At 39.2% G+C, this 23,443-nt stretch overlaps 2 protein-coding genes across 3 annotated transcripts in view; one reads left to right on the forward strand and one right to left on the reverse strand.

The window, feature by feature from the left end:
* Positions 1–652: 652 nt before the first annotated feature.
* LOC113164203 (transmembrane protein 60-like) lies at positions 653–2,221 on the reverse strand. Its single transcript, XM_026363380.1, has 3 exons — positions 2,097–2,221; positions 1,716–1,828; positions 653–1,539 (listed from the first exon to the last, which is right to left on the reverse strand). The coding sequence occupies exons 2-3, from the start codon at positions 1,797–1,799 to the stop codon at positions 1,222–1,224; spliced, it is 402 nt and encodes a 133-aa protein (XP_026219165.1). The 5' UTR covers positions 1,800–1,828; positions 2,097–2,221; the 3' UTR covers positions 653–1,221.
* A 399-nt stretch (positions 2,222–2,620) lies between these two features.
* The window catches only part of LOC113163742 (putative homeodomain transcription factor 2), a 38,235-nt gene continuing 17,412 nt past the window's right edge, over positions 2,621–23,443 (forward strand). For both annotated transcript variants that reach the window (XM_026362642.1, XM_026362643.1), the window contains exons 1-4: positions 2,621–2,764; positions 6,657–6,715; positions 15,680–15,760; positions 22,447–22,503. In XM_026362642.1, coding sequence (XP_026218427.1) covers positions 15,716–15,760; positions 22,447–22,503 — 102 coding nt within the window. In that variant the 5' untranslated portion in view covers positions 2,621–2,764; positions 6,657–6,715; positions 15,680–15,715. The remainder of the gene's footprint in view (positions 2,765–6,656; positions 6,716–15,679; positions 15,761–22,446; positions 22,504–23,443) is intronic.

Here is a 23,443-nt window from a genome sequence, read left to right on the forward strand (position 1 = left end):
CTAGTGGCTATATCCTGCAGCCGTAAATGTCCTGTCAGTGCAGCTAAGACTCTTAATGCAGACCGCAAAAACCTGCAAACACGGAACTAATAGTGTTTAAGTAAGAGCCCGGCAGACTGAAAGATAGAAGACAACACATCATTTTGCTGGCTCAGTTCATTTCACGTCATATCCCTGTGGGACTTTCCCAAGCCACAATAGTTTGTTTTGCACAGTCTGCAATAAATGTGATCCCTCCATGCTGTTGCTACAGCTAAAATTACTATTATGGCGTAATTATAGTACTCAAGAGGAATGGCCCACAGTTTGAATATAAATCATTTATTACAGGCCATGCACGCAATCTCAAAACATATCCCTTTTGTTTTCAGCATAGTATATACAAAAGAAATTCAAAAAACAGGCTTGAAATACTAATAGGTACATTTAATTCATGCATGTTCCACTGAGCCGATGACAATTTACATTAATAATTTAAACTTGATATACAACAGAAAGATGACCTTTATCTCTTCACCCACAATGTGTCGACTGTGATAGATTCTTAAGAAGTTATCGAAAAGTTAATCACTTGAATCACAAAGTTAAGGATTAGAGGCCTTGCAAATAACATGATTTTTATTTTTTTTTTTTTACATGTATCTGCAGCCAAACCTATTCTATCTATTGTCATCTATTGTCATCAACACTTAGTCAAGTGTTGGTCACCTACCCTCCACAGCATAGGAATGCAAGGAAAATATGTTTGTGCACAAATACAGCTGCACAACATCTGAAGCATTCATGACAAAACTTACACTCCATGATTTGGTCCCAGGAGTCTAAATTCACACAATACCATTCACTTCCTCGATGTGTGTGCCATTGTTTACAAGAGCAGCGTGCAGCGGGTGCTAGCTTATATACAGTGAAGATGAAGAGAACTAGAAAACAATACTGAACATTTGGAGTTAGAAACGAACATTAGAGGGCATCAATGTTTCTTCCAGTGTAGGTAGGCTTAAAGTAGTTTTATACAGATACAGGTAAAACCCTTGTGGCATTTTTCTTTGTATAGAAAATAGAGCCATTTTTGAGCTATTGTTGCATTTTTCAGTGTACCGTCGTTCACAGACTACTTGTCTTTGACACAAGTATTATTTTAAGGTGAATACCAATGTCTGAAAAGTCTATAACAGCTGTAATGGTTCAAAATGTGGTTTCAAAACAGTTTGATGCTCCTCAGGCCTCTCTCCTCTCAGGAAAGATATTCAATCCTAGCTCCACCAGTGCTCCCAGTAACATGGTCCACAGTGGTATGCACACAAATGTCACTTTAACATCAGCTAGCTTCTCCAGCTTGGCGCACAGCGTCAGGCAGAAGCCCAGCTTCAGCAGCATGGCGGTCAGGTACCAGGCACGCAGACGCAGTTCTGGGGAGCCATTGCGAGGGTCATACCCAGGCTTGCAGCGACCCGCCATCTTGATGGCGAGCATGAGGATGAGGATGCTGTCAAAGACCCAGACCGGGAGAAAGATGAGGAACCAGTTCCATTGCACCTGGAGAGTGGAAATAAGAAGATGATGAAAACATCTTTCAGTACGAGGAGAGGAGATCATTTATAATATGACTAAGTGAAAAAACCCTGAACATAATTGTGAAGAATACTACAATTTAAGGTGACTGAACACCTGCTGCATGTGTAGATTAGTGTATTGACAATAAAAATCGTTACCTTTCCATCCAGTTTGAGCACCAGCATGATAAGAAAGACCAGGGTGAAAACCCAGGTCAACAAAACCCTCTGAGCCAGAGACATCAGGTCGCAGGAGGAACCAGAGAAAGAGGCTGAGACACAGAAAGACAGCACAGGTAAGACAGACCTAATACTCTAAATCATATAAGAATGATGAGCATCATGAGAACAGCTGCTAATAGCTATTTAAAGATGATATTGCAGGAATAAAATCCATCAAACTAGCACCAACACTCCCTGAACTATTTTTTCCATTCATCGTTAGCATCGTTAGTTAGCTAACGTTACAATGCCAGCTAGCCTGAGAGCCCAGCAGTTAGGTAACCGGTTGGTGTTGTGAAAGACAGTTGTCTGACTTACTTCAGTGTATTTTTATATCGGCGACCAACATATCGCAGCCGTGTGTGCACACACTGGTGTTCAAATAAGGTCTCTGATGTGCGATAAGTCACATAATTATCAGCGGTCGTGTCCGCTCACGACAGACAGAGACATCTTTGGTCCATTATCTGCGCTAGGCCCCGCCCCCCTGGACGTCCATCATTCCGGGATACAACCGTAAAGCTTTTGTAAAAGCGCAGAGCCTTTGTAGGCGTCTCCTGTAGTGAATGATAACATCCACTAGAGGTAAGTAAAGCTCTTTTTATTCCTCCAAGTGGTTCGGATGGTCGCAGCTGCACCGTGCTGCGCTTTTGGTTTTTAATTTTTGTTAACTTGTTTACTGTAATAATAATAATAATAATAATAATAGCCACCTTTCCCTTCGTTAGTTCTTTAATAACAGTTAGAGATCGTCGCCGGTGGCTTAAAATGGAACGGCGCGTTTACACGGTGGTTTACGGCCGTGGAGCTGGAGTTGTAGTCTCACAGTGAGCGACTGGACACACACACACACACACACACACACACTCAGCATCTCCTCCACACAACAGGCGAGATTTAGTGGCTCAGTGGTGTGTAAATCGCATCTAGAAAGCACACCTTTGGTTTCTCTGCGTGGACTCGGAGCGGCCGTCGCAGTCAGAAAGGTAAAGAAGAGGGAGCGAGTGCGTGTGTTTGGACTGCCGCAGTCAGGGCTTCGGTATCGGGGAGAGCTCTGTGGGCTCTTTGTGCCTACCGGTAGCTTAGCTAACTACGTAGCATGGCATGAGCTAGCTAGCGTTAGCAGCAGGACACGGAGGTGGAGGGCTGTCTGTGTGGGACTTGACCCGTAAAGATCACCTTAAACTCGCCGTGGCAGCATCTATAGGTGGGCTAGCTTAAACACGGGCTGCGTTTAAAGTGATTTAAGTGACAACACACAGTAACGGCCACAGTCCACGGTTTAGCTGTAACGTTACCGACTAAATAGGCACGAATATAGTTTAAACCTTTACATGTGAAGCTGTTGTGCCGAACTATGCTTTATTTGTCTTTTATTACACGCACTTTAACCCCTTCCACTTAAATTCTACTAGCATTCAACTAACTACAGGATTTCCCCATAGTGTTTATAGCGGATGTGGACCACCAAGCCATTAAGGGACACAAAATGATGATCTATACACAGACATAACACGTTTATAGCAATAAACTAAACATGTTGTTGCAGAAATCTGAATAGTAGTGTGTTTTGTGTAAGCTGTCATCTACTAACTAATCTGAAATGAAAGTTTCTGGCTTTCTCCAAGGTAATCACCCAAGATTACTATCTAAAACTGTACCACATATTGCATAATGGAGAGATGTCTTTCACTGTCCATACTGCCTGTCTTTCAACAGATTTGTGTCAGCATTTAGGAGGCTTACCCCTACTGCTAAACTATTTCCTGGGTGAAAACCTGCTTTACCTCTCAACTATTTCCCCAAGTATTTGTTTCTTATGTAAGAAGACTGCAACAACAGCATTTAATATATTGTCCATCAAAGTTTCCAACAGCTGTTATTAAATGCATTTCCCTCCCCCAACCCGCACACCGAAATCCAAACTTTTATGTATTTGTATAGAAAACTTTAGTTAAATTCTAATCTGTGCCACAAATCCTCACTAAAATTTATATCCCTTCGTATCATCTATTATATGCTGTAATCTGTCTGCTTCCTCTACCTGTCTCATGTGGAGGCCAGGATCTCAGTTTGGCAGGACATCTGATTATCTAACACGGTTTGCTGTCCAACCAGTGTGTCTACTTTTGTGTCTAATCATTCACCCAATTAACCTTTTTTCACCATACTGACAGAGCCTTGCACAAATCCATAAAGGGTAAAAGACAGTCAGGGCTAAGATACACAGCATTTAACATTTATCAAAGTCTTTTTTTAATGTGTTTGTCAACGTGTAGTTTGTGCATAAAATAGAAATGTATTGTAACTCAGAATACATTGTCATAAAGCAGAACAGATGAGACTACATTTTAGTGGAAAATCCAGTTACAGACATGTGGCAACTGCAACAACTAACTATTGTTGCAGCTGCACATCCCGAGAATGACACTTATGTAACCAGTGCTCTAATTTGATGTATTATTTGTGAAAATTTTAGTCTGTGCCTTTGATAGTACCTTTGAGCAAGGCACTATTTGATGTAGTTCAGTGGAAAAGAGCAGCAGCAGGAAGTCGTGGTCTCTTGCAACCACTGTAGCTGTGCAGCAGCTCTGCAATGTTCAGACTTGGAGGTCATTGCTGTGTCATTTGTGTTTGCATACATTTGCACAAAGTGAATTGTGCAAATAAAGTAATGTCTATTGTCTGACCAGGCGCTCCTTCACTTTTTCTTTCTGTCTCTTGTCTCTGTCCTTTTCTTACACTTAATTTCTTCTCTCCTCCTGTCTCTCTCTGAGGAGCTCTCAGTCGATTGTCCTTTGTATTGTGCAGCTTGATTCTGTCTGCAGAGCTGGTTACATCATCAACTGCAATATAGTTACATCACACAATAGACTACCATATCATCTTATGTTATAGCCTGCAGGGGCATTTTTTTACTCCTAAAAATATAGCCACAGCATTAATAAGCATGAGCAGAAAGGTTACAGAGAAAGGTCAAGTGGCTTCGGAGAAGTGCACTGTTCAAGCCATCTGTTGCAGTAGATGGGGAGTTGTTGCTCACTGCTGCTCACTTTTATCCTGTGAAATTATGTGTTGTCCGCTGCATATGAAATGTATACCAGGTGCATTTTGATTTTGGATCGAGTCAGGGTTTTTGCTAATAATGGGAATGCATCAGTTGAAGCAACAGACTAATTTAACCTAATGATATCAGCTGTCCCATAAATCTTTTTAGACAATAGGACAAGTTAATCATGGCTGCTGCTTCAGTTTAAGGGTGTTGGTATCAAGCTTATTAACAGTGTCATCCATTACTGAGATATAAGAATAAAGGGAGTCGTTAGTTAATTAATACTTTTGTCAGTCAAAGCTGAAAATTGTTCCTTTTAGAGGAACATGAGGTCACTGGACATGGTGTATTAATGATTAATAATAATAATAATAATAATAATAATAATAATAATAATAGTGTGATTGGTTTCAGATGAACAGGTTATGAAACTAACACGAGTGACTCATGCCAATCAAACATAGTCTGTACCCTCCCACACCCCCTGAAAAGATTGGTGTGTTTTTTTGTTTGTTTGTTTTTGTTTTTTGTATTTTTTGGCAGGATCAGGATTTCCCCCAAAATTATTTTTATTATTATTATTTACAATCTGCAACTACACTCCATCTTTGAGCTGCTGTGAACCACCAACCTAATTCGTACTTAGAGATTTACTTCCATCCAAGCATCTTTAACTGTAGCTTTTAGTGTTGGATGCAGTGAAAAAGTCTTTTACAAACTCACATCTGGAGTCTAAAACTTGTTGCACTAGTGGTTGTGGTTTCACGCACCATTCGCCTTCTTGCTTTTACAAGATTTAAGGAGGTCACTGCACAAATCCTTGTGGTTCCAACTGCAATGAAAAGAACAACTGTCATTTGGCCACGTAACTAGCTTCTGCATCTTTGTCCATGCTTTTATTTTATAAATTAATTACCTGAAATCATCCAAGCGTGACACTTGCAACTGAATAGTTGTGTCAGGGTCATGCACCGTTCTCTTGCATTGAGGGGGAACATGTAGTCTCCATTGTGACTCTGTGAGGTACAGGTTACCTGCCTTTTTAGGCCGTCATTCTGAAGGATAATTGATAGTGACAAAGGTCTCCTAACTTTGGATATAGAGAAGCATTTTAAGGTTGACTATTGCTGCCTGATGATATTCTTTACTGGTTAACAATTTATTTTGTGTTGATATTCAGAGGAGTTTCCAAGAAAGGCTAACCAACTCATGGCTTTGAACTGCCATGCATTAAACATCAACTTTGTAACTTTTTAATATTGTTAAAGTTTATACTTCATGATGTGTGAACAATGTTTTCAAGATATAAAACACACTTTATGTTGTACAATTTCACAAACTGATATATTTCTACCTAATTTCCATAAACTATGCCTGCAAGTATTCAAGTGTGGCACAATCTCTGTTTGATAATAATCTGTCTAGGAATATCAGATGGATATTGATTTCTGCTGTATTTTCCACCTTCCCTACTACACAAGAAGTACTTATTAACTACCATAATTTACAACTAAATGGGTGTTACATTTCCAGGAAATTATCTGGAAAAAAACTGTTATCAGTTATTTGTGTATTGTGTGTTATTGTGACAGCCAGTGTATTTGTGTTTGGAGCTCAGTAATAAACGCATGATGCCTTCAAGCTTTACTGCGCAGTCTCATTACACACATGCAGAAAAAACTCAGATACACAGTGCTCAAAATACACTAGAATCCCGTTTTAATGCAGACATAATCTGTAGATATTAGTCTAGAGTGTCTAAATGGAACAAGTATGTGATTGTTATAGACCAGTCTTGACCATCTTTCTTTCTCTTTTTAATCCAGCTCCTATACAAATTGGCTTTGTGGACAAAGTACCAGTGTAATACACGGCCCAACCGGAGGTGAGTCGTCTGTGTATGTGTATGTGTGTATGTGTGTGTGTGAGTGTGAGAAAACCTCCTCACCATCCCATACTCCAGTCTGTTTTTGTTTATGTGCTGCTTCATACTTCAGCACCTCTTGGACTGTTGGTGTGAGAGTGTCAGCTGCCTGCAAAGACTGACCCTGCCCAGGCATCAATAGTAGTTCTGTTCATAAGCACTGCTCATTATGTTTGACCGAGAGACAGATGGAAAAATAAGAGATTGTGAAAAAAGCCATACTTCCCCTCTGAGAAGAGCATGAGAGACTGGACTGTGAAGTGAAGCCACTGGTTTCCTGTCCAATAAATATGGCTCTTATAATTATTTAAAGGTAACACTTAAGTAAAACGTCTCTGTGAAGACCTTCAAGTTTAAGTTTGAGGAAGAGAATTTTATCTTGGCTTTTAATATGTTAAATTGAAATTGCATCTACATTATCATTCTGCCATTAAGTCATAAAATCAAAAACAGGTTTACTGCCAAGTAGGTTTAAATAGATGTCAACACAGTAGCAGTAACTTGTAGCTTTGGTGTGAGAGGAAATGAGGATCTGAAACCTGCCATTATTGACCGCTGTGGGCTCCTACACCTGACTTTAGCTGGACTTTATTTAAAATCTTTATAGAAAAACAAGATAATGTTTCTGCGTCTGGATCACAGAAGCCTTTGACAGCAGCTCTTCACAGTATATTTCAACTACAGTTGAAAGTTACATTTGCAGATTTAGGCAGAATTGGTCATTGAGTTTTAGCATTTGGTGAAATTTCTGACAAATCATTTGACATTGAATGGACGTCACACCTGATTTAAATGCCCATGATCAATAGGGATGGGATGTCCATGTACAGTTATACTCTGTAAGGTCTTAAACCTTACACTATAAAGTGCTTTGAGATAATTTCTGTTGCGATTTGGCGCTATACAAATAAAATTGAATTGAATGTCGAGGTTGTCTTAATATATGAGCAATTTTATGATACAATTTTTCCCCTTGGCTCCTGTTGAAAAGAAACTGTAAACTGTAGTGAGCTTGTTTTTACATTACCAGAGCAGTGTTTTACATGTTGTGGCTAAACCTGTTCTCTTGAATGAGACTGCTGTGATATCAAGCTGAACTTTGCTGTGGAACAGATGCTACATCTTCCAGCCATCTGTGCTCTCATATTTTTCCTTTTAAATTTCTGTTTGTAGTGATATTGCACAAAGTAACACTGCTTTTCTGTCTTTTTGACAACATTTTTGGGTGTGTAGTAGTTAAGAATTACCAGTGACCGTATTAGTTGGGTGTGTTTGTTCCAGGTTTTGCGTAAGCAGCCCTATTCTAACCAGTCTAATCAACATTACAGAATATTCACATGTTGTGGGTGTGCAAAAAGGCTTGTTTTTTTGTGCACAAACATTAATAGAAATGTATAATACCTCTTAATCACTTGTCAAGCTTCATACAGGAAACAAACATCTTGGTTTGCAAGTTTGGTTTTTGTCTGATAAACGTTTGATCTTTTAAAATTGTATTTTTGATATTATGTAAGTCTGTAGTGGCTCAACATTTGTAGGCAGTTGAAATAGTAAAAACACTAAATAACTAAAAGATATACCGTATGTGTGTTGCTATATGATCAAGTCCTGTGTAGGTAAAGTTATTGTCACCTGAGATTGTTAGGGAATCACCCAACATGATGGAAAACACGATCCTCTACATCCCACCGTTTTCTGTTTCCCACACACTTAATCTCAGAATCCCCCCCCCTATACTGTTGATCCTTCGTTGATTGAGCAGCATCATATTTCCTGCAGGCATGCATGCACACGCAAACACACTTAGCTCTACACACGCATGCCCTCACGCCTGAGCTTAGATGAAACCAGCACCGATCATGAAATATAGAGCACGCACAGGGAGAGATAACAGCTAGTGTTACACATTACAAGTTACTAGACTCATAAAGGAGGTCCCTCTTCTTGAGCTCACGTTTTTATTCAACATCCCAGAGAAACGGTTAATTTCAGATATTATCAAATACATTTTCCTTTTTTTTAAATGGTTAAAATGTCCTTCTCTAACCTCAGGTTCCATCTAACCTCGTTTGACTGGCACGTTAACTTATTCAGGTCAAACAGGTTTTTTACATAATGATGCACAAATGAGGAAAATAATTTGTCTACAATGGAGTTGATCAAAAGCACTTTGACTGCTGTATTAAGTGTGACTTTTTAACCAGCGATAAAGGTCACCAGCCTGATTAGAGCTTCGCTGCATATAGACTAAAGCCTAACACATGAACCCTACTGCCCCTAAATTTGAAACCTAACGTGACTCCTTTCAAAGTTTACCTAGCATGTAAAACCTCTGATGTCGCAGCAGTGGTTGGAGTGATGAGGGGATGTATACAGTTACACATCACAAGGCCTAAGAAACATACACTGCTCTGACTGACCTTAAGGTGTTTTTCCTCTTCCCAGCAGCACTTCCACAGAAACAGTTATACATTCAAAGTCATTTTATCAAACATTTGTCTTATATTTATATATCGATCTTAAACCCAAATGTCGTCAGTGCACAATAAACGAAAATGAATTGGCCACGCAAATAATTCTGGAGAGGGCTGTGTTTGCGATTTAGCTCAGTGACCACCTAAATGCTTAATAATTGGTACTTTTCTAATAAAGAAGAGAGGAGATGAAACATTCAGGGTGAGATTTGTGGGAATCAGAGCTTCACAAATGAATTAGATTAACAACTTGGAACTCAGTGGAAGTGGGAATTGTTATTAGAAACCAGCCTTTGTCATTTGCAGTAATAGAAATAAGAGCAAATGTGTTAGTCTTGGAGATTAAAACGAGAATAACTAAAAGGTGTCAGATTAAAATGTCAGAGGGTGGCAGCATGCATAACCAAACATCAAATGTTATGAGAACCATTATAAAAAAATCCTCCTCCTTACCAAAACACAGTTATGTACCTACCAAAGACCTTCACACCAAGGACTCATTTAGCTCTAATGATTTTGTGTGTGTGTAATTTCTGTAAAGACTGTATTGACTATAGACTGACTTTATTAGACTATGTGATTATCAGTGCTGCTGTGATGGTACAGAATCTGTGCTGAAATGCTAAATGTTATTTTAACATTTACAGATAGTTGGAAATTTTAAAAATCATACATTGGTACGTAGTTTAAATCTCCGGCATAGCTTGACATACTTGTCCTTCTGATTCTGAGAGGAAACAGAGGGCAGAGCTGATATAGCACAAAGTTACAGTCTCGATCACTGCTGTTAGTTTGTGCTGATGTAACATGATCACAGCTGTCTTCCTCTATTTTAAAACCCAAGGCATTGAGCTCAATAACTGAATATTATGCATTATTCAATATTACTGCTTGCATTACTTCACTTCATGTGCTCTACTTGGAGTAAAATAGATGTGGTATTCAGGAAATTGGGTAACATCCGTATGTTATGTCTGAGATAAATGGATAGTTGAGATGGTTTAACATCATTCTATCATCTTTTTATTATTGTTTTTTATTTATTTCCCACCGCTCAGCATAAAGCAACATCACCACACACACTAATACAGAAAACATTTAATTCAGTAGCTGGTAGAGACACATGGCAAATTTATAGTCAGCCATTTTCTGCTCACACAGAAACGACGCACATGAATATACACACAATACACACACACACACATACAGAGTCACGGGCCCTCATATGAACCATGCCCTACATAATGCATGCTGTCTGACTTGACCACTCTCTCTCTTTTTCTCTAAATGGGTCATTTCAGACAGGCCACTGGTCAGACAGACTTGGCAAGCCTGTGGGCTGCAGACCGTGTGTGTGCTCGTTGAATTCTCCTTTGACAGCTTTGTAATGGGGCATATGTAATTGTGTTCGAAGCTTTTTTGTTGGTGAGTTTGCTGCTTCCACACTTACTGTTTAACATGAAACATGAAAGACCTTTTGAAATGAGTTATATGATCATATATTTTGTTTAAGTCTAAGAAATTACCAAAAAAAACATCTGGTTTATATGTTTTCATTTTGAATGTCTGAATTCTCCTTCCTGTGACTACACTGTAATGCCTGTTTGTCTATTGTCTGGGCTTCATTCCCTAAGTACCCTTTAGCCAACCACAAACTATTTTGGGAACACTGAGTGCATGGTTGTGGAAAAAGTGTTAGGAAAGCTCTTAGCCTATTTTTTCTTGTTATGTTTTCCAGCATAAATAATAACTCAGCACTTTACTGTCCATGAATGTAGCCGTATTAGGCAATAGTATGTGTCGGTGTGTGTGAATCAATGTTGGCATCACACTGAGGGATGATGAAAGGATTTTGAGGCTTTAAACCACAATGATCTGTTTTTCTTATCACTGTCTCAGGGTGAAGAGGATTTCAGGTCTTAAAACTGTCAGACTGAGACATAAAAACAGAAAACACTGGTGTTTGTTGCCCAGATCCACTAATGATGGGGTGTCATTGTCTTAGGTTTGTCTGTCTGGGATAAACATTGGTCTGGTTCAATTCCCTGTGCTCACTTTTTATACCAGTTAGAAAACATATTTGATGCTGTTTTCAGCCATAACCTCTGCTGTGTATTGTAGTGAACCCAGAAATTAGGTGTGTTCCTACCTTCTGGCAGTTTGACAGTGTAATAAACAGGGGTGTAATGGTTCTGAACCGGAGACAGAAACTGCATACATGTCTCATGGCACGTTTCTTACGAGAATATGTATATTTATAACACATTGCAAGGTTCTGACAATGACGTGGGGCTTGTGCGACAGTTATTCAGTTTTGCTTAAAGGTTTTCAGTCGGTTGTTTTAGCCTCATATCAAACTGGTCAACAAGTAATTTGAAGCCATTCATTTCAACTGTGGTTTTTCCAGCTGTGTGACTTTTCACATGATGACGGTTAATTACACTTGAGCAAGTTGTGAAATAATACATTTGATGCAGTTACAAGGCAGATCAAATTGGAAATTGTTTGTGGATACAGTGAGACTGTTTGGTTTTTGCCTAATCCTAAAAAAAATAATTGTGAGGACACACTGTGTATTTGGAGTGCCAGCTTCATTCTAGCGAAAACATATTTTCAATCCACGTTCCTGTTATGATAGAAAGAGAAAGTGTTGATTAAGTCTCTGTTAGACCTGTGAGAATGTTAGTTTTGGATGGATGTGTGTGTGTGTGTGATTGTGAATTTAATGATTCCTCTGTCTGTAGGTTTAAGAAAACAGAGGAAGAATGACAAAGTACTTTCTTTGCTTTCTCACACTTCACATAGTGTTTGCTGTTTGTTCACCTTTTTCTTTCATACTTTGTCCACAATTCATTTCACTGCCGCACAGGATAAACCAGCAAAGTGCATTCTCTCACTGACCAAATGTCTTTTATCCAAAGTGTAACTTTGGATAAAAGACAGATGTGCTTTATTTGCATGATTATTTAATAGTAAAAAGCCAGTGTTGAGTGTGGTATATGTCAGGGACTGTGTAGTTCTGCAATGAAAAATGGAGGGAGAAGTGATGTTTGTAATCGTAGACGACAGCAAGCAAGAGACTTTCTTCCTGCGTCTAAAAATATCTCTCTATACACACACAGAAATGCTTACAAATCCAACTCTGCAGCTTTGGGAGTGCAACACTCATGGGTATAAGACCTTTCTTCTAATTCTTTGCATTAGTCTGCTGGTGTTATGAAGTGTGTGTGTGTGAGTGTGTGTGTGTGTGTGTGTGTGTGTGTGTGTGGAGAGACATTTTGTGGTGTTAATGCTACTTGACTCGAGGAGTCTCCTCCTTTCTGCTTTTCAATGTCACAATCTTGTCTCTTCTGTGCTTGGACTTGTTCCACATCAGCTTTGCACATAAGAACTTTGACACTCACACTAATACTACTCTGTTTGTTTGAAGTTGTGACTTTATCATACAAATACACTAAGTGTTGTGGTTTGAACACTGGCAGATAAGCTGTAAAGCTTTCAGACGGTCTTATAGTATGATCTCACACAGGTTTCTTTGAAGGTTAGATGGTAAACAACACAGACTGCAGATGGCTACCAAACTGACTCATCACATTGGCTTTGTGGCATTAAATTGAATAATATTTCAAATATAGAAGCACTTCTAAGCACAAAAATGTTAAGGTAGCTACATTTGACTGTGTAGCGCTCTTGTAATTATTTTAGTAAAACTGTTTACGAGAAATGTTACTAACTGGAAATAAGAGACTGTTCTGCTGACAAACGAGTACAAACAAGGCTTCACATGCAAAGCTGCAGTTATGTGAAATTAAATGTTCAACTATCAGGAAAGGAGTCAAAATATGTCAAGTTAGAAAAGCTGAGTTGAAAAATGCATTAAAGATGAAGAAATAAGTCGAAGTGAGATTGAGTCGTGTTTCCTGGAGTTCAACTGAAGAAGACATAGAGAAAGGGAACACTATTTTTGCCCTCTGATTCAACCTGGCCTCCAGCTGCTGCCCTCCATCACTCTCCATCTCTCTGCTCGCCTGTTCATCCTGCTCGCGCAGCAGGACAACTCTGCATTTACATAACAGAGTGATAGAAAGGAGATGCAAAGAGAAGGAAGAGGACAGACGGAGGAGGGAGGAGAAGAGGGAAGGAGAATGGCTAACCACAAAGTGGTAGAGTATTTCTTTTAACTTAACGTCATCCACGCGTTCTTCCTCTTCCACAAAATGAAGATGTTTCCACTTTCGAATGTTCAAATTCTTCATTAAATTATCCCACTCACAGTGGTTATAGCTCTTAATAATACAGGCCCAATTTTAGACATTTACCCTAGACATGCTGGATAATAATAAACTATAAACAAATCATTTCCTGGTGTTGGTTGTTAAATGCTACATTACCTCGATGAGGAAAGAATAACTCCTTTTATTATTCTAAGTGTCAAATAACTTTGAAGGTCGGGTATTTAAAGTCAGTCCAGTACAACTCTTTTTGCTCTCATCCGTATTAATCACGACAAACAAGCTCACATCGACTCTATCACCCGAATGTTTTGTTTCAAAAACGGTTTAGTGTAATAGCACAGTGAGTGTAACAGTGACACACCTCATGTCCAGCACAACAGATACAGGTATGTTTGGATTTTAGCTCACTGCCATCTGAACTTCCTATTAAGTGACAGTCATGATTGCATAATCGCATGTTTTCATCATTTCAGCTCTATACAGCATCACAATGGCTTTGAAATGAATCAAGATGTGCTTAGCGTGTAGATCGCCAGCTTTAATTTAAGGGTTTCAGTTTTGAATGAGCTGTTTACTGTTTATAGGCTCCCTTTGTTGGTGGCTCAAAAGTATTTAGACAAACTAACGTAACCACAAATTAAATTGTCAGTTTTAATCTTTACCTGAAGGCTGGAGCATAAACACACATCAAGAGATGCTGGGTTTCCTCCCTGCCAGGCCTGTACTGCAGCTGACCCTGCTTGTTGTTGGGGTGTTTTGCCTTAAGTCAAATGCACTGACATGGCCAATCACTTTACTGTACTTGAGTGATTAAAGCATATTTACAGTTTCTGTTTTTAAACGGAAATGATTCTGAGAAATGCCCCTAAACCAGTAGAAACGAGCTGGAACTAAACACTTTGTTTGTCTAATCTCAGGCTTCAGTCAAGTTTCTTGCTGTGACTCCACAATGTGTCAGTTTGGATTCTGATGTGTTGAAACTTGCACCTTATAAATAAGTACTACTGAAAAAGGTTTTCCTCTTGGGCTTTCCACTTGCAGCTTGAGCTGCAATGATCTGTGTAGAACACTTCAGCTGGCTAAAGTGCAAGATAAGCAATTTCATTTGGACATTTAAGTGTGTGATTAGTTGCTATAGTCTCTGTAATGGTTTGCACAATGTTGGCACATAGGATGTTTTAACTGGAACTGTATACTCTAACTCCAAGTTGACCATTTCATTCTTTCAGCTCTTTCTCAGTGTCTTCCTTGGTAGCTGTAGCTTGACTAATAGGTTAACCTGGAAACAGTCTTAATAAATAATGAATTTGTCGTTTTAATTGTCTCCTACACTTGGACAAAGATACAACAGAGCAAGAGTAAAGTGGACAAATCAGTAGACGTCATGAGATATAGGAGAACGGCACACTTGGGTGCTTATAGCCTTTATTTGCAACTATTCTTTATTGGCAATGTATGAAACGTTGGGAAACTTTACTCTTCCTCTTGTTCAGACATATCCACATGTGGTATATGATGTCTGGCCTATATGCTATGTGTTTTATATTGATATGTATTGTATATACACTGTTTTCCCCCGGTCTTCATGTTAAGCTAAGCTAACCAGCGGCTGACTTGGTGCATCATAGAAGTCAGACACACTCACGTGTGTAGATTCACACGAACACACAGTTAATACACTCACACTATACTCGCACACAAACCACTGCACAGGATCTCACAGCCATAGTGAAATCATTTCCAGGAACATGCATTTGCATGTGTTTTTTCTCTGTCTGAGTCTGTGTGTGTCACATTGTGATTCAACCACATTTAACTACCACAGTTAAAGTTATAATTATGTCCACGGCATTTCACCAGTAGGCTGTTTGTTTTTTGTTGATGGGTGTCACGGGAAACGACATGACGCAGCAAATAGTAAGTTATTGTGGAGTGTGTTCGTGTGTGTGCATGATTCAGAAGCAAAAACATCAGAAGAAGACGTATAAACTATGTGTTTGCATCTGTGTATTATCTCAAGTTACTGTCTCCACTTATATCGGCACAAACCCAGCCTGATGTGTCTCACCCTCCCTGTCTTAGTCGTCAGTTGTCAAGACACACCTGCCTGCCAGGTATATAGACCTCAGTCCTTCTCACTCTCTCTTCATTACTCTGTCACTCACGTTGCCGTCTCTCTCTCTCTCTCTCTCTCGCTGTGTGTTGTGTGTTTTCAGTCTAAGATGCCCTAGGCGGGGAGAAGAGAAATGTAAATGGCTTCCAAAGTAAAAGATGCTGTAGTGTGGTACCAGAAAAAGGTAAGATTCTGTTTATTTACTTCCTTTTTTATGTCACAAAACAAGAAAAAGATCAATATTAATGTGCTTTTTTTTTTGCTCTTTCTAAAATCATTTTGTGACAAATGTTCTCTAAAAACAGATCTTCTATAAGAAATTTAAAGAAATCATGACAGTTTTCATACTTGTACATTTGCTCCTGAATATTTTAATTTAGCATCTATGCTTTGGGAATTAAGCTGTTCCTCTAGAGAACATCCCAGTTTAAATCTGAAATGAATAAGCATTTTGTTCCTGGTGAATCATAATCGGTCAAATCAGTGATTGTTGTTAATTATTGTCAATGTCATCAAAATATTATTTCGAAATTATGATAACAAATATGCCTTAAGTTCCATCAAATGGTTTTATAGTATAAAACATGTTATTTTCTGCTTTATATTTTGTATTTGTTTCCTAAATGGGATGTTTAGAGTGTGCCTTTATTTATTATGTAAAAATAGAAGACAAAAACCTTGAGAGCTACGAGCCTTCATTACAACTAATGTAAAGTGTGAGTTCACAAAGGGTTTGAGCAGGTGTTTTTAATTCAGTTTCTGTTCTTGCACCATGTGGAATACAAAAAATGTTCTGATATTTGAGTGCACATGTGTTTTTGATGCACCAGTGTTGTAGCCATTAACTTCTCGGTGCTGTCAGCAGCAGCCGCAGCAGCAGACTCGGTCCGTTCGGCACAGTGTGAAACCAGCCTGGTGTTGTGTGTCTTCTTGTTCCATAGTCTCAGATATCAGATCCTCTGCTGGACTCCAGAGCTGCCCCCCTTGTAGATCTCAGCTTACACACAGTCTGCCTGCCCGTCTCTCTGTCCTCATAAACCTATTTTTATGTCCTCTACAACCCCTGTCTCTGTATATCTCTCTGCCATCATTTTTGCCTTTAATCTTCTCCCTGCACCTGGCAGATGTAGACTCCAACATAAGCTTTCACAGGATCACTCTAAATATGACTCATATAAGATGAGAAACCTTTAGTTAAGGATCTAATTTATTGTTGCTAAATTAGTCCTAAATGCAATTGCAGGTAATATTAAAATTTCAGCGAAGCTTTGCCTAATCTAGAAATTGCTAAGATTAGTCTAAGAAACTAGATTAAAACACAAAGTCAAGATTTTCTTTAAATAATTAAGGATTAAGTTTGATGGCTATCTTAGGATAAAGTGTCGACTCTAGCTTGTTTGGGCAGAGGCACACCAGTGACGACAACTGCTAAGTAAGAAATGAATACAACCCTTTTCAGCTCACCGACTTCTCCACCCTCTGGCAGTGACCCATGTGAGTCACACTATATTTGTGACAGCTGTGTCTGGAAACAAGCTGCAAATAGACATAGGCTGTGTTCAAAATCCCTCTTAATCACTTCCCCCTATAGAGCAGTCCCTCAACAGTGAGCAGTACATTGAGATTTTAGACACTAAATAAAAACCTAAAAATGAGCTAGTGAGGTTGTTACCAGAAAGTCCTCTACAAACCGTGGATGCTGCTTTTTTTGTTCCACTGTGAAATTACAGACACAGATCTCACACTAAAAATAGTTCAGTACATAGTAAATATAGTTATTTTTGGATAGGGTGTCTGAATTTTAGTGTTGAAAGACTTTTTTTCTCACCACAGTGCAATGCTTACACATACAGCCATGTTTATATTTGCTATGGCACCAGACATAGTTCTTTCCAAAGGTCTGACACAGTGTGTTTACTCTTAGCAAGTATGAAGGTAGCTCCAGATTATTTTGTCTTCAACCATAACCAGAATGACTGACATGTGGGTGATATATTTGGGCTTAAAAGTGACAGTTTAATAAATCAGCTCACAGCATGCTTGTTTGGTGGCTTTAAGGTATAAGTGACACAGTTCATATCCATGGTATTCCAGTGAGGTCTGTTAAAATTAACGACTTTATAAGATCTGCATGTCAGTGTGAACATTCCTTATGAATACAGTCATCCGGAAAGTCATGGTTGTTGAGAGAATACAACACATAAATGATCAAATAGCTTCATGGATGCATAGTGGGTTCAGTTATAGGACATGCACACTGAGAAGCAACATGTCATCTTCTCTTTTCTCCCCAGATAAAGTCTTCACGCTGAATAATTGCAGTAGAATAGTTTTCTACTGTCTTATACTGTCAATCTCCCAGAAAGAAAACAAGGCTGATTTGGATTTTCATTCCTTTTCTCTTCCTCTTTCTACAAAACAAATAACATATGAGTTGATCTTGAAAGAGTTAACCTGCCCAAAATGTCTCCACGCCTTATTTTGATCACATATGTCACATGACGTTCCCATGCTGAGAAAATTGTCAACATGGTGTTCCCTTTGTTTTTCACCTGCTGAAACACACCTGTGTGAGCTGAAAATAGGCCATACACACACACCCCTTCTCTACTTATGTTGCTACGTGAAATTCCAGGGGACAGGTTAATCTGTACAACCACAACCAGCTGTCTGACTCATTAATTTGATCACACTTGTCTTTTTGGGGAGGTGTTTGTGGTGATCCACATCTTAGCTGCTTGTTTATATTAACTTAATAAGTCAGTTTTTGATTGAAGGTATGGATTTTCAGGTTAAACACATTGACAGGCAATTGCAGGTGTCTCATAGTTGACTTTTTAGGACATGATCATAGCTGCTGTTTGTGGATTTCTGATAGAATATTGTAATTATACAATATGGCAGCCGGCACAGATTTTAATAGGAAGCTAACTGTTTACAAATACGAGGATTGAATATCTCTTCTGTCCATTGTTGAGTGGACAAAATTATAAATTGATCATGTAATTTGATGCATTTGTAATTTGGATAAACCAGTCAATTTGAAAGTGAAACCTTTTAGATTTGTTTATTCAATGTTGACACACGCGCTGGCATTCTCTTAGTGTGTTTATACAAGTGGTTTATCCTGGTCAAATCTGTCCACACCCAGACAGCGATATGTAAATGAGAGATTCCCAAGAATAGCTGAGGGATTTTCCATCATAGCCTGTCCCACAATGAAGACTGAGATTCACATACAGGAAGGAAACAGGAAATAAAACGGTGGGCGCTTCCCATTAGTTTATGTGCATCTTATCCTTCAGTGTTTGTCCCTCACACATAAGATGCATCAAGGGATGCAGGAATGAGCAAAGAGGAACTGATGAAGCACATTTTTAGTTAAAATGACAAATCGTTTCCTCTCAAATGTCATCTGAGCTGTCAGTCTGCAGGAGTTAAGAGCTTTGTGTTTGCAAAGATAATGTAATGTACTGTCTAAATAATAAGTACTGTGAGAACAGTGCTGTAGTCCTTCAAAATGACACGATGTGAATGTGAAATCAAGTAAAGGTTAAAATGCAAAAATGAAATTAAAAGTTGTTTTATGGTTCCTGCATTAAGAATCTAACAGTAGTACAGATCCAAGAAAAAACATGTATAGGATGAGATCATTCCCACCAGCAGGAGCATTGAATCCAAGTGTAGGGTTGTGCAGGTCATATGAAAAACATGCACAAATATTAGTCTTATGTCCTCTCTCATGTTTCCTCGAGGCAAAAAGGGAATTAGACGGCATATACGGTGGCAAACCTGGAGCAAGGACATGTAAAGAAGAGATCAGGAGAAATACCCAGTTTGCAGAGACATGAAATGTATTTAGGACAGATAAGTAGTTTAATCCGGTTGGTCATTTTCAGTATTTTATCTGTGAGATGCCGTAAAAAATGCTCATGCCTCTCTATCCTGTATTCACTTCATTATATCTTTTTACACATGTTTGTTCTTTTGTTAACATACAAATATTGATCAGAGCAGCTTTGGTGTCTGTGTGTGATGCTGCTTGAAGAACCCCAGCTAGCTGATGATAAGAGAGATAAATGCCAACGCTGAACACTGATGAATTCGCAGCAAACGTGCGTTCATGTGTTAAAGCTTGTGAATGTCTGTGTGCTGGAGACGCACTGAAACCGCCACACGCCTGTAAATCAGCACCTATCAGTGTGTCTGTAACAGCTCGTCTATTGCAGAGGCAGTTGTTATATAACTCTGTTGCTTTGCCGACATAATCCCCTTCTCTCTCTCCCTCCTTTTGGATTGTCTCTCCATCCGTCGTCATGGTGACCTCAGCACTGCCGCAGCGACACTTTCGGCCTCGTCATCCTCCGTCTGGTTCCCTCTCAGCACTTGTAAATTCGCTGAAGTCTGTGATATAATTTAGCTCAATGAGGTTTTACATAATCAAACCAATAATATTTAACCTCTGGCCGCTACTTTATTCAGTTCAGTGTTTTTTATTATTTAAAAACCGAGAAAATGTTGAGAGGCAAGTCAATAGAGGAACTGTAATGTAAATGCTGTGTTGCTTAGGTGCTCATTTATTTCGAGAGGAGGCGCTTATGTAAACAGTGTGCTGCGTGCATGTGAGTGGATAAGAAGATATAAAGCGGTGTTACCTCCCTACATCATGATGTAATGAGGTGTGTGTCTCTCTCTCTCTGTCCTGAGCTTCCTCCTTATCTACACCCTCTCCTCGTATCTCTACTCTGTAGTCTGGTCATGTTTGCCCTCTGGCTGTCCTCCACATGTACTCAACATGCTTTCCTGTGTGTGTGTGTGTGTGTGTGTGTGTGTGTTTGTTTGTTTAATGGGCTGAAAAATGGAGAAAATTAGTTCAGATGTCAGATTTCTATCCTGTGCTCAGCTGCCCGGTGGTGGAGCCTCAACATCCAGTTTTCTCTCTTGTCAATAAATAGTTAAAAATCTAATTAGAAAAATTTGAGTTTATCTAAAATACAGTAGCAGAATAACGGTCTATAGTGGTTTAAAGTTGTGTTTAAGGTTGATAAAGTAAAATGATCATTAATATAATAATAATAATTAAATAGTTATTGCTGTTCATATCTTGAAGTAATAGACTGAAATGTATCCAGTCTTTGGCTTCTGTCTGTGTTTATAGTTTGTCATTTTGTTTGTCCTCTGTTTCTTGTTTCTGTAGGGGCCCTTTTCTTTTTCTTCTTTCCCCTTTTCCTTCTCCATCAAATTTGAACAGTTGAGGCAAGTTTCTAGACAAGCAAAACATAACGTTTGCAGGAAAAGATTAGATTTTACCCTCTTTAATCGTGTGAGTTATGCCAAAGTGCTTCTATGCTTGAACAATGACACAGCTTTAAATTACATCTGAATTGATTAGAATGAGTGTGGACAGACATACAGCACATGTGAAGTGTAACCTGACTGCTTGTCAGAGACGTACTGTACGACCGACCATGTTGTAATTCTAGTTTCCTTTTATTTTGGCCATATTTATGTCCGTAAAAAATAATGAGAAGCGATAACCACACACACACACACAGTACTCAGCTGCTTACAGACTAAACAAATTGATAAGCAGTATCATCGGTTTGTACAGAGAGCTTTGGATGTAGTGATGAAACTGTAATTTTCTGTCTTATACTGTGACCTGCAGGGCAGTGGTGTCACGACACCCCACATCTCCTGCTGGTATCTAGTGATTATTATTGGGATGTTTATTAAAATGTAGACTAATGACAATTAGAAATAAAACGGATGCATGTCGCAGTGAGTAAATTTAACAAATCTATAAACAGTTTAGCCTAAATTGTATGGACACTTTCTCCCTGTATTAGAATTGTATTTTCTGTCTCTTCTTGTTCTTCTTTACTTCTCTTTCACCTCTCTCTTCTTCTCTTCCTATTCATGTTTAATGAAGTCTCATTAAAGATGCTGAGTTTCCACTGGTGAGCCCACAGGGTGACCTAGACTTGGTGCTTAGGAGATGCTGCATGCTCACATGAACGCACTGATCTGCTGATGATCAGCTGATCCTCACACTCTGTGAAACACGCATTGTATGAAGAACGACTGCAACGCAAACGGTGTCAGGGCTCAGTTTTGTTGCTGCAGGTTACTGTGTGGTTTGAGAAGGAGAAATAAGAAACTGGCAACAACGACAGGGTTACAGTCACACAGTCTGACCTTGGAGTGTGTTCCCAGGTCAGATATCTGGGCAGCTTCCAACTATCTTGTATCATTTTCTGTTTTTACTCGCTCCCATCTTACATCTCTGTCTTGTGCTGAACTCATGCAGGCTGCTTATTGTGTGTATTTGTCACAGATCTCTTTAAGCATGGATTAACTGCTCCACTCTGCAGGGGCATTGAACCCAGCCCGCCCAGTGAATGTTACACTGGCATTTGGGACCTGATTCCCGGTTTTATAGTCACGTTAGACAAGAAAGAAAATGAAACTAGACAAGTTGACGGTGAAAGTACACTAATTATAGAGTTCGTGTCTTGAGTCTGCTCAGCTGGTTTGGTTGGTCCTGGAAAAATGTTAACCATGTTAACCCAACTCATTCTGTGTTAGTTAAAACGTGCATAAGGAAAGTTGATGCTTAAAGATGCTGTGCACGTGAGGAACCTTGAGCTCTAACAAATGTGTTGAGTGTGTTGCTGCAGCTGATCACACTGATCTGAAACCACGTCACAATATCATCACAATTTTGTACTTGTTTTCAGATTCACCATATGGATAAAAGTTAGAGTAATAAACAGTGTAATAAACAACTACTCTTCTTCCTGTAAACATCAAAAACAATGTGTGCTCAAGCTCTTTACATTTAATCGTGGTTTGTTTTTATTTTCCCAGATTGGCGCCTACGACCAACAGATATGGGAGAAATCAGTGGAGCAGCGCGAAATAAAGGTATTTTCGTTTCACTTTTTGTTTGTGCCACGCCTCCATGTATTTATTTCACTTTTCTTTTCTTTTGTTTTTTCATTTCCCTGTTTGCGTTTTTTTTTTCTGCTTATTCAAAAAGTTTCTTTGATTTTCACTCCTCCATCCGTCTGCCTTCTTCCTGTTCTTCTGTTTTGATGTCTCTCACCATGCCGTCAGTTCTTTTCCAGTGTTTTTTCTGTTTTAACTCTCCTCTCTGCCCTCATGGCTGGGTGTCACCTGCCCATCTCTCCTTCTCTTCACCTCCATCTCCATCCCTTCTTTTCCTCCTCCTCTCTGCAGTTCATTTCTCTGGTGAGTATTCATCGGGGAGGACGTCCCTCCCGTTGCCCCACAGTGCACGTCTGCTCACCCACGCAGTAGATTGCTGTAGACTGTGATTGGTTGATTTGGTCGCTCAGTGCACTTGCTGTGTTGAATCCTGGTGTGTTTATTAACCTCACCCTACGTTCACACTGTAGCAGCTCTGCTTCGTGATTGGCAGCAGGAAGATTGGCAGTTTTCTCCAGGTTAAACTGCAGCCAGATTAATGAGTCAGGGGGTTTTGTCAAATACAAGCTTCTTCATAATGCAGAAATTCCTTTGTGTGACTGTATCATAGTTAGTTTGACTGACGCCAACTATGATGACTTGGATTAAAGTCACCATTCAAACCAAAACCACTGGTAAGGACAGAGAAGGAAGTGGAGAAACTGGAGTGCAGGGATTTCTGTGGTTGCAGTGAAAACAAGTCTCTCTTTGCATGGCTTTGACGTGAATTAGTCGGTCTGAGGAGGTCTTTAAAAGCCACAAGTTTCGGTACTCTGCTGATTCAGCTCTTCTGCAACGTTGTCTGATTTGAGACAGACATTAAATAAAACATCTGTTCCTTTGTTTACAAAACCTGGCACCTACCTGACCCACCTTG

Source organism: Anabas testudineus, chromosome 23, assembly GCF_900324465.2.
Source record: "Anabas testudineus chromosome 23, fAnaTes1.2, whole genome shotgun sequence".
NCBI lineage: Eukaryota > Metazoa > Chordata > Actinopteri > Anabantiformes > Anabantidae > Anabas > Anabas testudineus.

Coding starts and splice junctions, on each gene's coding strand:
- LOC113164203 (XM_026363380.1), bottom strand. CDS start 1,799: ATGTCTCTGGCTCAGAGGGTTTTGTTGACCTGGGTTTTCACCCTGGTC. Junction 1,540..1,715: donor TGCTCAAACTGGATGGAAAG/GTAACGATTTTT, acceptor TCCACTCTCCAG/GTGCAATGGAACTGGTTCCT.